General features: G+C 29.4%; 1 protein-coding gene across 1 annotated transcript; it reads right to left on the bottom strand.

Moving 5' to 3' along the window:
- Positions 1 to 5,340: 5,340 nt before the first annotated feature.
- On the bottom strand, positions 5,341 to 13,663 carry LOC105844597 (uncharacterized). The gene is made up of 2 exons (XM_065795269.1): positions 13,433 to 13,663; positions 5,341 to 6,559 (listed from the first exon to the last, which is right to left on the bottom strand). Exons 1-2 carry the CDS (start codon positions 13,542 to 13,544, stop codon positions 5,394 to 5,396), a joined length of 1,278 nt encoding a protein of 425 aa, XP_065651341.1. The 5' UTR covers positions 13,545 to 13,663; the 3' UTR covers positions 5,341 to 5,393.
- Between the last annotated feature and the right edge of the window lie 1,005 nt (positions 13,664 to 14,668).

Raw genomic sequence — 14,668 nt, 5'->3', positions numbered from 1 at the left:
ATGCTTATTATGTACTTTGCTACTTTTCTTTTTTTATATATAAGCTGACGATTTTTTTTCAATGTAAATGGGGCTCGATGATAAGACAGTTTATGTCTTCTGCTTGCTCCAGCTCTCTTATTTATTAACACGATTTATTTCATTGTAAATTTTAATATACGGCAAATACATATTAAAAAAAAAAAAAAAAAAAAAAAAATGAAAGTTTTCGTTTATTCAGTAACATGTTAAAATGACACCTATTAAAAGATATGAGCGTTTATACATCTGTGTGTGTGTGTCTGTGTTATCGAAAATATTCTATTTCATGATGAGTGCAATTTGTCTTCAAATTTTTTACACTAATTCCTGTTCTCACGCTAAGCAAATATTAATGTTTATGTGTTATATCACAAACATCTGACTTTGTGACATAGGATAGTTTGTGGCACTCTTGATTTAAATGATCACCTAATGAACACGTATTGTTAGTTATTATGCCTGAATAATAATAAATTTTTACTATAAACTCTTAGTTTCATTTTAGAATTTGCATTCAATGTGCTTTTTTAATAACAAATTTCAGATTGATATTAAAATCTGAAAAAAGTTATGAACGTATTAAAATGCGAAAAAAACAGTTTTTTAAAAATTAGGCTTCCATCGCAAATCTTTTAATGCCGATAATTTAGTAACGGGTAATGCAATTACATTGAAATTTTTAAATTTTTCATTTTTTATTATTATTAACATAATTTCAAAAGAAGAGCAAAGTCTGAGACATAGTGCCACCAACCTTTTGTTGAATTCTACTGGAATGACCCAGATGCCAAATTTAGTGAATATAGCGCTCGTAAAAAATCTGCAACTACTAAAATAGGTTGTCGTTTTTCTAAATTAGGTATCCATAGCAACGAAATAAAAAAATTAAAAAAAAACTCATAAGAAGCGCTAATTTAAATGAATATACCCCTTATATTAAATTAGTTATCAACTTTGTCCAGTAAAAGTGAATTGGTTCCATGCCGCGGCCGCACAGTGGGTCAGATCTCAAAAAAGCTGGTCAAAAAGGAAAAAAGAAAAGTTTCGAAACGGTATTTTTGGGTCTATCAGGTTGGCTTTAGTGATGTTGGGACTACTTAATGCTGGCTGTGCAGAAGATCAGCTGTTCATTTCGTGCAATATATTGCAGGTTGAACGCGGCAGTCCTTTGTCTGTCCTGTTTGCAACCGTTAAAGCTAAAAAGTTGTATTTTTTTCAAAATATTTTTATTGTGTGCACGTGAAATAAATATTTTCAAAATGGAATTCGTTTCACGAGGTTTGCACTAATTAAAAAACAAAAATATTATTATTAAATCATTAATTATAAATGTATTGTTTTTTTAATTAACTTAATACAGAAAAATGTTTTATAAAATTGAAAAATTTGCTTTAAAAATAGAGATAAGTTACGAATTCCACGATATTCCACTTTCATTTACATAATAATACTACGTATATAGTATTATTTTTATAATTTAACATTCAAATTCACCTACTAGTACCAACTCCACTTTTAAGCCATCTTTTATATGACAGTTGCAAAATGCCGTTATTGAGACATACTGGTTGCAAAATGCCGTTATTGAGACATTGCGGTAGAGGTGTAGTGGTAAGAGCGCTCGCTTTGTTAGGAGTTCGACTCCCAACACATCCATGGAAGTACCGCGCTCAACCTAATTTCTCCGCGCAGCGGCCTTGCTCGGCAAGGTTCGTGTTTCGGGGTTAAAGAGTTGAGAGAGGGTTGCACCACGAATAACAACTAGAAAAAAACACAAAAAAACACAAAAAAATGAATAGCCTCCTCGACTGTAGTGGCCCCCCTTGGGCCTTGAGGAGGTGAATAACCTAAAAAAAAAAAAAAAAAAACATCTTGAAAAATGAAAGTAAAATTATTTAATTATGAGCTACATTTGTATAACTTTAATTATAATCGATGTCTAGAAGTATTATAAAGAATATTAAAAGTAGAAAAGGACGGGAACAACGCTTTCTTCTACACAGTGAGATGAATAACTTAGAAAAAGACAATGATCGCCACACGCACCGCCACACAGTGATTACCATTTTCCAATCTTCAAGATATGATTGCATTCCTTTTTTTTTCTTGCTTCATATTTTAAACTGAATACTTGGTTATTTTTTTAATGACATAATTAATATTAAGAAATATTTTTCATTAAAAAAGTTACTAACTTCATAATTAAATTAAGAAACATTTCATATAAATCAAAACACAAACATTGTACATACTCTGTGCAGATGTTTTTTAACGCTTTTAAGTATATAATAAATGAATTAATAAATAAATACATACATAAATAATGCATAAATTGATAATTAAAATAAAAATTGTATTTATATTGTATTAAAAGTATTTATATAGTAATTTATATTTATTTATAGTAATATAAATGTAAAAAATACAGTAATTTAATGTAATTAATACAGTAATTTAAATCTTTAAGTCATATTCTTTTTATAGACGATATATGGTAAAATTCATTTAAATTACTGAATAATACATTATACATTTTTATTAAAATAGAAATTTCAAAATAAATAAGTATGTTTAAAATTTGGTTGCCGTTTACGGACTTTCGAGATAAGACTTTTTACAAAGGAATATTTTGCAAACGATTTGGAAATGGATAGAACTCATTTAAATGACGGTATAAATACAATTGTATATTTTATTAAAATAAAAAGTTAAAAACTTAACTAAATATTGATTAAATAAATTTCAAATAAATATAACATAGATTTTTTAAATTCAGGTTTATCAGATCCACCGATTGCCGTGTATGAACTTTCGAGGAAAGAGATCATTATAACAAAAGAATATTTTGCAAACGATTTGCAAGTGATTATAGAACATTTGGAAAAGTCATTGACAGAAAAGATTGGATATGCAATTTCAATTCCCGGCGACATGAGACCTACTACTTCTGTTTTAATGACAAAGTTTAGATGCAAGTATAAGGAAGCAGCTCAACAACTAGATTACTTTTTCAAAAAGAACGAAAACTGGTTAAAAACTTCAGTAAATTGTCAGATTGATGCAAAACGTGTAACTGTAAATAAATCAACGGGTTAGCCCACTGGAAATTTTGAAACTTTATCTGATAGGTCCAAAAGATGGATGACTGAAGAGATGCGAGATGAACAAGATTATAAGAGTGTTTCAGAAATATTGAATATGACTTTGATTTGTAAGTGGGGCTTTGACGGAACATCCGGACAAAGCATTTATAAAATGGCTTTTGAAGATCCGAATATTTCAGGTGCAAATTTATTTAATACTTCGCTTGTTCCATTGCAACTTGTAGGTGTAAATCAAGAAACGAAAGAAGAAAATCTCTTATGGAGTAATCCGAAGCCATTTTCAACCCTCTTTTGCAGACCTCTGAAATTGCAGTTTACAAAGGAAACCAAGGAAACTATTTTAAATGAGAAAACGGATTTTGACAACCAGATCGAAAAACTCCAACCATTAAAAATAACCATTTATATGAAAAATGTTTTCATTCAATACAGTTTAATTATGACCATGTTAGATGGTAAAGTATGCAATGCTATCACCAACACAAAACCTGCGCAACGGTGTTATTTCTGCCACGCAACTTCCTAGCAATTTAATTACATTGATGAAGTTTTGAAAAGACCGGTAACCACTGAGTATCTACAGTACGGACTGTCAATTCTACACGCCTGGATTCGATGTTTTGAATGCTGTATTTATTTGGGATAAAAAAAAAATACGAAAAAATGGCAAGCAACGTAAAGAAGAAGAAAAGCAGGAAAAAGCAACAATGAAAGGTAGCATCCAAAAAGCTTTCAAACAGCAACTAGGAATTTTAGTCGACATGCCAAAGCAAGGGTTGGGCAGCACGAACGACGGAAACACCGTTCGACGTTTCTTTGAAAACGCTCATACGTCATCCTTGATAATTGGTGTTTCCGAAGAATTAATCCACCGTTTTCATATAATTTTGTAAACAATTTCGAGTGGATATGAAATCGACGTTGAAAAGTTTCGAGGTTACGCCTTAGCAACTGCAAGACACTTTATCAAAGAATATCCCTGGTACAACATTTTACATCAGTACATAGATTGCTGATCCACGGACCAGACATTATTTCTTCGGCCATTTTGCCCATTGGTCAACTGTCCGAGGATGCTCAAGAATCAACCAATAAGTTAATAAAGCAATATCGTTTGGGTTTTTCTCGAAAGTTTTCAAAAGCTAAGACTATGGAAGACGTGTTCAGGAGTTTGTTGGCAACCACAGACCCCTACATTTCATCTCTACGAAAATCAACACCAAAAAATTGAGGACTTTGTTGCCAGAGGCTGTTGCCCTCTTGGTTCCTGTAGCAGAAGATTATGAAGACAAACTTTGAATATAATGAAGATTTCAACAGAGACAGATAAAGATTAAAAAGAACCAAAATGATTGTAACTGAAACAGAATGTTTTTTTTTTATATTTAACACCATCTTCCATAATTTGATCCATTTTTTAGCATTTATCACATTGTGATTTTTAGCATTTATCACATTGTAACATTTGATCTATTTTTTAGCATTTATCATATTTATCACACATTTGATCCACCATTTTTTTTTTGTCAAATTCCTAATTTATGGCCTGAAAGAACCCTTAAACCCCATTTATGAACAATTTAAACAATTTTTTAGCCTATATGTCCCCCATATTGGATCCGCCATTTTGTTTTTCTTTTGTTTTTCAGCATATTTGCCATGAAATTTCAGGCAAATCATTCAACGTTTTCATATTTTGACCAGCTTTTTCGATATTTGACCCACTGTGGGCCGCGGTGCTCATTGATTAAATTTCATTCCAAAATGGACCATTGATCAAATTTCCTTTTTTTTCTCCTTCCGCGCAGAAGAACATTAAACTAGGAAAATCACCGCCTTTCAAACCAATGTCGCATACATGGAAAGAGCAGACTTTTTACCTCAGACCTCTTGATTTAGAAGCATACGCTTGCATCAGAAGCTACTGCACCACGGTTGTTTAGTTCAAATTAAAAAAAGTTGTCTTGTTTATCAGAATATTTACATATATAAATATTTGCAATATTTACATATATAAATATTATAATAAACATGACAACTTATTAAAATTAGTTGTTACCTTTTTAAATCTAATTAATTAATCTAATAATAAATATATACTTAAAAAATAAAACGAAATTTTATTTTATACTTACACTATAAAACGAAATGAATTTTTTTTTTATTAAACTTTAATTTTTATTAGTCAAAACATATCGAGTTACACGTAAAAAAATATTAAAAAAAGATTATTTTAATTTAAAATATTTTAAAGTAATGAAATTATTTTTAATGTTTTTTCTCCTTGTTTTCTATTTCCGTCTCTTCTTGTACATATTTATGTTCTCTTTTCAAAAACATATGCGTGTAGTAAATTCTTGAAAATATAAATTTCATCCCAAAGATTAAATTACGAACACTTCTAAATATTACATCTCTTATAAGAGTTACTTGCGCACGAAGTGGGTCTAGGCTCCCATAATTAATTTCTGAGGCTATGCGCTGATAAATAGTTGTGGTAATTATCATTGCATGTATATCTTTTAAAAAGCGTGTAACTAATCCACATAGGTTTGATACAGGTTGAAACAAAGGTTGCAAAGCTAACGATAAAGACTTGGCACAAGAAATAAAAGGTTGAAACAGGGTATTAACAACGCCAGCAACATTACGAAGAGGTTTAAATAATTGAGCAAGACCATTATACAATGGATATATTAAAAGAAACATAGGCTTCATGTAAGTCCACCAGTAGGTAGACAAAATATCTGCATATGCATCTAACAATTTAAACCAATCAGTAAGAATATGCAGGTAAAACATAAAAAAGTCAATTAAAGGTTGCATGTACTTTTGAATAAAAGATACATGTTTATATAGTTGCCATAGTGCCCAACACAAAGTTAAAACAGTATATAACCCAATTAAATATTCTAACACCTGACGGACCGCGGAGGAATACCATTTTGCAGGTATATAATTAACCCATTCAGGAAGACCTTCTCTAATCTTATCAGGCACTCGTATATTTTTTTCAAGTCCGCGCTTGTGCAATTCTTGGATATTTAAGCGTTCTTTTAATTTGGCTAGTTTCACACGATGTAATAAATTCTTAATATCATTGGCATATAAGACATCAAATGTAGCTTTAACCATACATGACTCCTGTTTTATTGACACGTATACAGGATTTTTTTCAGTATAATTCTCTCCATTAGACTTATTATCATCTAAAGGTAACATACTAACTTTCCAAGCAACTAACGGATTTTTACACTCAATAAGTAAACGACATGTTATTGTGTCCCAACTACCAAACTTTGAAGTTACACGAAGATCAGCAGCTGTGATATCAGAACATTCCAGGGTTGTGCATTTATTTTCATTTCCAACAGAGAAATCAGGAATTTTGAAGAACAACGAACTTGATGTCCCATCATACATCAATGAGCAGGCTTAAAATTAAAAAATATTAACAAATAATGTACTTTAAAAATGTTACACAAAAATCATGATATTGCTCAGTTTGTGAAACAGTTATGCATAAATTGTGAATTAAAAATGGCCTGGAGTAGATGGTGCATATGCATACACCTTGCATAGAAAGTTTAAACGCAGTTGTTTTTTTGATGTGAATAATTGTTTTTAGAAGTGATAACCTAATAAATGGATGAGATGTAGTCATCGTTATACTATGAGTATAATTTAATACGGGGCCAGCTATTAAGTATGTACGCAGTAAAACTACTGATTTAGGATCCCCTCCCAATCGTACACACCTGCATACTTTTAACAACCCCCCCCCCTCCTTTTAGTAACTCTCTACCCTCATAATGCGTACATACATTATGAAAGGACCCAATTTAGAAAGAAAAAGCATCATAAGAATATCATAAAAGAAGTAGAGGGTGACATCTTTTAAAAATATTTTGTAAAAAACAGCGCGCATCTTTGGCACCAAAAAGAGTTAATATGCTAGTATTTCTAAACCGTAATTTGGACTTGTGTAAACTGGACACTTAAAGTAAAATAAAATTTATATCTAAGTGAAAAAGAACAACTTTTAATGAAAATAATTTAATGAAAGGTTTTCATTGACTGTACAAATACAGCTTTTATATATTATATAACTTTTATATCCGCCCGATACTTAGTTGGGTACCCGGGCAGACACTTAAACCATTTTCAATAACCCTTATTACAAGCATGCATCAAACACAACAGGGTTCATATCCCGTATGCATATGCTTCAATCTTAAAAATTTGTAGGTCCATTTAAACTTTATTGCATATTTACAATATTGATTTTTGATTAACTATGTTTAATTATTCATTTCAAAAAGACTTCATGTTTTTTTTTCAAAGTTGTGTTTTTTTCTTAATTAACAATCCTTTACAAAAAAAAAAAAAAGTGGACCCTGCATCAGGTATTTTTTTGTACCAATCTAAACTTATCAAAAAAACAAGTGCGTTAACATATACAAGTGAATTAAAATAAATTTTTTATATTTTTGATTTATTTTGATTTATAAAACTTTACTTAATTTTAGTATTTTGTTTAAACATTTTCTAATTTTATTCAAACACACGATTTGTGCAATCCCATTTCATAAACTGGACAGTTTCACAAAACTCGTATAAGCTCTATTTTTTTTTTTTTTTTGTCTTGTTTAGTCTTAGTAATCACAAACACAGTGCTGTTGTAATTTTACAAAAATATAAATATATTGTTGTTGTAATTTTACTAAAATGTTAACTTTCGCAAATACGTAAATAAATATATATGATCATGTCTGTTATAAATGCACAATTTTATAGTCACAATCAGTACTTGTAATAAGTAAAGCATAACATCATCACAGTATAACTGCAAGTCCCACTGTTATCATTTGACGACAGTGAAACTAATAATAGTTTTAAGGTTGCAACTATTACTAAATTTACAAAACATTATTCAGCATGCTTTGCAGAACTTGAAGAACAGAAACACCACAATAAAAAATTAATTACACAAAATTTACAATGAAAAATATTTTAAATGAAATACATCATAAAAATTTAACAATAAAGTTTTATTTTCGAACATACTTTATGTAAAATTACATACTGAAGAAAAAGTTATAGTCCTTTAATTTTGCCTAATTATATGATGACAGTGGGATCTAATAGATTAGAAAACTTAGCTCACCGTTTTAGCTAAATTGCTTTTAGATTAATAAAAACTAATTCGTTATATAAACAAAATAAAATAAACTTAAAGCGGTTTAGGTCCATGCAGCAGATAATTGAAGAACTTATTGGTGTTGAGTCCAAATTTTGCCACCTGAACTGCCGCCTTATATAAATGTTTTACAACTGTTGTTAGAAATGGATTTACATTTAGGTACAGCTAAGTGGCTTTGACAGAAGCTTCGGCTTTGGCAAATTCTTCAGTACATTCCTAATATTTAATCATGGATAAAAACTTAACAAATTTATGAAATTGTTACTTGTCACCATTCCTGAAGATGATGATAAAAAAAATTTGCACTGAAATCAGGCTTTATCTGAAGCTATATATAGACAATGTGCTCTTACACTATAAAAAATCCAACTCTAGTAGGCAGAAACATTATTTGTCAAGTAATCAAATATTACTATGAAAAGGAATTTATTACTTTGATGAAATGGAAAGATAATATAAGATGAGAGATAAACTTGTGACTATGAGAATAAGTTAGCACCAGAGCAATGAATAGGAAACACAGAAGAATATTAAAATGTGGCATAAATATCTGTGTTCCTTATGACATATGGAGAAATCTTGACCATGTTTTATGCAGTATCCATAGCAATATCTCATCAGCCCATTGTGTACTACCTTGTAGCAGCATGCAGGGTGACCCTTACAAACTAAAGATAAAGTTTCGCATGTTGGTCTTTTTCATAAGCTTGCTGTATCTGGGAAAGTTTATGAGATGATAAAATCATTCATTTTAAAACTACTTTACTAAAGTCATCTTTGAAGGCCAACACTCTTCTTCATTTCCAGCAACTACTAGGGTACCTTAAGGTTCTAAACTTGGTCTTGTATTGTTTCTTATCTAAATTAATGATCTTTCCTGAAAACCTTACATCTAAAGTGGTTCTATTTTCTGGTGACTCAACTTTATACTTCTATCTTGACAAAAAGTCTTATCTTTTCAATTGCTTAGAATAGCTTAACAGGCAGTTGAACTTGAGTCTGATCTCATTTCTATAACAAAAATTTGCAGTAAATAATCGAGTTTGTTTGAGTTAAATTAACAAGCCAACAGCAGTGGCTTGTTAATTTTTACTCAAACAAAACTCGATTATTTACTGCAAACAACTATCATAATACTGTCCACATTCCTATATTGATGATTGGCTAATCTCTCACTGAGTCCTCTTCTTTATATCTTCTTGGATAATTGTTCACTACTGACCTCTCAAGGAAACCATATATACAATCAATTGCTAAATTAGCATTCGCTAAAGTTGCTTCTCTTTATAGTGCTCACCATTTTCTTAACTCTGATTCCATTATCTACTTCTACACACCTCTTATTCGTCCCTGTATGGAATACTGTTGTCATATTTGGACTGGTTCTTCTAATGACCCTCTTTTTCTTCTAGAGAAGAGCCAAAAATGCATTGTAAACATAGTTAGACCAGCTCAATCTGCCAAGCTTGAGCCTCTCTCCCATCATCGTAAAATTGGATCTCTTTTTCTTTTCTACAAACACTTTCATGGTTGCTGCTCAAAGGAGCTATCATCTCTAGCTCCATCAACAAAAGCTTATTTTTCCTTGACTAGTCATTCAGCAAAGCTTCATCTTTTTATTGTATATGTTCCTGCATGCTCTGAAAATATTTATTCATATAGCTTTTTTCCTTGCACTTCAACTATTTGGAACTCTCTCCTATTCTTATGTTTTCCTGTTTAATACAACCTACAACTTTTCAAGTGTTCTGTCAACCATTTCCTTGCTCTTTAACTTTATTCTTTGTTTTATAGTAACTTCCAACTTAATAGTTGGGAGGAATGGTTGCGTGCAGCCTTGTTGGGAGTGAATAAGAATAATAAAAAAAGAAGCTATATCTAAAGGATAGTCCATCTCACATTTAAAATCAACTAAAGAAACTGGTAGTACTTGGAGACATCACAGCAAAGGCAACTAAAAACTTCTTAGAGAATGGAAGCATAAAGAAAATGTTATTGGCATGGTTTTCAAAAACAACTCTATCAAATATAGATAAGCCTAACTAGTTAAATATAAAATATCTGAATGCTGACCATACAACTACACTGTAATAATATACATTTTCAGGAAAGAGAATTGCTGCATGTGAGCCTCTACAGAAGGAATTAGATCGTGTTCTTTTCTAGTTTATTTCTAGTAGGCATGTAGGTGAACTACTTTTGAGTCATTGCTAGGAAGATTTAAAAGTGGAGACATTAGTTAGTCCAAATATTTTGATCTTTTAAAGGTGAGTTTAATAGGCTATACCTTTTGTTTTACCTATGATCAATATGATTGTATGATCAATATGATTGTATGATCGATATGATTGTATGATCGATATGATTGTATGATCAATATGATTGTATGATCGATATGATTGTATGATCCATATGATTGTATGATCAATATGATTGTATGATCAATATGATTGTATGATCGATATGATTGTATGATCAATATGATTGTATGATCAATATGATTGTATGATCGATATGATTGTATGATCAATATGATTGTATGATCAATATGATTGTATGAGCAATATGATTGTATGATCAATATGATTGTATGATCAATATGATTGTATGATCGATATGATTGTATGATCAATATGATTGTATGATCAATATGATTGTATGATCGATATGATTGTATGATCAATATGATTGTATGATCAATATGATTGTATGAGCAATATGATTGTATGATCAATATGATTGTATGATCAATATGATTGTATGATCAATATGATTGTATAATCAATATGATTGTATGATCAATATGATTGTATGATCAATATGATTGTATGATCAATATGATCGATATGTTCAATTTATGTTACACAAAATAGTAAAGAGATGCATTTTAATATTGGGATGTAGTGAACATACTACTTATAGTTTTAACTTACAACAATTAACATTTATTTACTAAATCTTTTTCACTTTGCTAAGCTCAGAAACATTTCCCTTAACTGTCATCAGATGAACAAGCAAAGTATTACCTTCATATAATGCCTATAGAAGAACACTAGCATTTTTCATAAATCTCTAACAATCATTTACACGAGGTGACTACAAAGAGCTGGTTCAGGCTTGTCTGCTCATAAAAAATAAGGTATCTGAATCAAAAAACTTCAAGACTCTATATCCTGATGCCCTTCACAAACCAAGGTAGATGAGTTAACTACTTTCAGGGCCTATTTTAGGAAAAAAATTTGGGCGGCGGAACCCCCCATCTCAACAAAATTTAGCAGAAATACGAGTTTTTTAGTGAAAAAAACAATATTTGCTATAAAAAACATAAAAAAAAAAAAAAAGATCCTCAAGTTTTACTTTCGGCAGCGCCCAAATACGGTTGCTGTCGAAAATGGTCTAGAACAGCCCCTGACTTTATACTCTGAAGATTGCGCTACTGCCTGGACAGATCAAAAAACATTTTCTAAAGGCTGAAACTGTTACTAACATACAAAAAAGAAAATTGGAATAACTTGTTGTGTTCACAGTTTCATTTTATGTGCAGTGGTAGCTTGTTTGTTCTGTAAGATTCTGAATGATTTAATTTTAGTGGAAAACTATAATTAAAAACTATTATAAAAAAAATAATAGAATATGGTACATCTCTAAATGACCTAATTGGGATGGATTCATTCAGATTTTTTAGCATTTTTGGTATGCCCTATATAATCCTCCATATTCATGCACATAATTGGATTAATAGGGAAGACTGTCAAAACATGAAACTAGTTATTGACAAACTTCAAGTGATAAATGAGGCAGCAGAGTGTGGTGTGAAGGTGTGCAGTGACTTTCTAGGTGTAACTAGATGCTTTCAGAGTAGTAGAATCTCATAGACAATAGATTCCAAATCAGCGAAAGCCATTTTATGTTCAAAAAGAGAAATCACAGTTTCTAATCAAAATAATTAGCAACAACACCACAAAATAAAATACACGACAATATAAATAACACAAAAAATTACTTGATAGAATAAACAAAACATAAAAATACACAACAATATTAAAAATACACAGAAATACATAACAATATAAGCAATTCACAAAAATACATGACAGCATAAACAAAATATACAAAAATATGCAACAATAAAAACAACCAAAATAACATAAATTAATAAAACTTAAAAATTGTTTTTTTTTGTTTTCTTTTAATATTTATTAATTTTTTTATTTTTGAATTTATTACGACCATTTTTATTCTTTAAACTTAATATTTTTACTAAATTTTTTATTCTTTAGGATTTTCATAGTTTTCACTATATTAGTTTCTATTTTAAATTCTGTTATCTAAACAATTTAATTTATTTTTTTTCCCTCTTTTATTTACTTTTCACCTTTTCGATATTAAAAATGTTTTTCGCCCATTTGCAATGTCATTGCATGAATGAATAAATGTCTAATATTAAAAAATACAAGTATCTGATAAACAAGTTTCCTATAAAAAAAAAAGAACAAGTACATCCACTGAGAGCTTGGGCAAATACTATGTAATAAATATCTTTTATATACATATATATATATATATATATATATATATATATATATATATATATATATATATATATATATATATATATATTTATATATATATGTATATATATATATATATATACATATATATTTATATATATATATATATGTATATATATATATATATATATATATATATATATATATATATATATATATATATATATATATATATATATATATATATATATATATATATGTAAATTATGTTAGTGTATTTTACAAATAGAGTGTTCAATGTTCTTTAAGAACAGAGCAATAATAAATTAGTAAAAAACACTTATCTAACTTTTATCTTCTACTTTAATCAATGGTGAAACTTAAAGTAGAAGATAAAAGTTAGATAAGTGTTTTTAACTAATTTATATATATATATATATATATATATATATATATATATATATATATATATATATATATATATATATATATATATATATATATATATATATATATATATATATATATATATATATATATATATATATATATATTTATATATATATATCAGAAAACTGAACTTTTTTACCAACCAGGATGTGAAATTTTGTTAAGAGAACTTTGATTTCCGTCGTAGTTTAGTGAACTGCTTTTGTAATGATGTGTTCCACTTTTAAGAGTGTTAACAGGTATTTCACAAGACATTATAATTCGAGTAACAGCTATTAAGTATTTAATAATTTCATATTAGTTGAAAGAAAAAAAGAACGAATCTTGAATCATGAAATGTTATTTTTTATGTTGATACCCGAGTATCAAAAAGTAACAAAACGGGTACCCGTATTGTTTTTTGTGTATCCGAATAACAAACCGTACGGTTAGCCAAAGAGACCGTTGGGTTAAAATCGGATAGTCGATTTAGTCGCGACTACGGACTACCTGCTAACTGGCTAAAAGTCGATTAGTTGGCGAGTAAAACTCTTAAAATCCTTATATCTTTTCATTTGAATTAACTTAATAATCTTATATTTTTGTTTTTTCATTTAATAACAAAAACATGTAGGATAGATTAGGATATTATGAGCACCTTAAACGAAAACTTAAATATTTTCCAAAATAATTATATATACAGTCACGATCAAAAGTTTGGAACATTTCATAAAAAAATACAGTTTTCATTAAATTGTTCATTTATTTCATCAAAATATATTAGTAAAAATGACCTTTGACAAAAATAACATCTGTGAAACATTAGTAAATGTTTTATGAATTTAATACTTAAGGTTAATACTCAGTATGAAATCTTTTAGCATTCAAACAATTAGCTAAGCGAATAGGAATAGGGTGAATGAGAATTTAAAGGAGTCATAAGTTAAGTTCATACCTGCCTAATTTTTTCTGGTAAATCATCCGAAAATGAGGGATTAGTTTCTGAACTTTGTTTTTAAGATGATTCCAGCAGTTTTCAATGGGATTGAGTTACCAGGCCAAGGGCCAATGATCTCAACCCTGTTATCGTGTAATCAACGGCTTACAAGCTTGGCTCTGTGACTGGGTACTCCATTATGCTGAAACTTGTAAGTATTCATGATGTTCATGAATTTTTTAAGTTTCTTTTAAAGTATTTCAAGAAAAATATGGCTATTTATTGTGGTGTTAGGAGACACAAACCATAAACCATCACTTTGATTTGCACCCATATCATGATTTTAGGGCAATATTTCACAGTACAAAGAAAATAATGGGGGTTGTATCGTTGGCACTGCGGGCGTCTCACGCTTGTAGAACGACAACCAAATTGTTCAAATAGTGATTCGTCGCTGAATATT

Source organism: Hydra vulgaris, chromosome 04, assembly GCF_038396675.1.
Source record: "Hydra vulgaris chromosome 04, alternate assembly HydraT2T_AEP".
NCBI classification, from domain to species: domain Eukaryota; kingdom Metazoa; phylum Cnidaria; class Hydrozoa; order Anthoathecata; family Hydridae; genus Hydra; species Hydra vulgaris.
Note: the sequence above shows the minus strand (reverse complement) of the source record. Positions and strands in the feature narration are given on the sequence as shown.

Coding starts and splice junctions, on each gene's coding strand:
- LOC105844597 (XM_065795269.1), bottom strand. CDS start 13,544: ATGTCTTGTGAAATACCTGTTAACACTCTTAAAAGTGGAACACATCAT. Junction 6,560..13,432: donor TAACAAAATTTCACATCCTG/GTTGGTAAAAAA, acceptor TTTAATTTTAAG/CCTGCTCATTGATGTATGAT.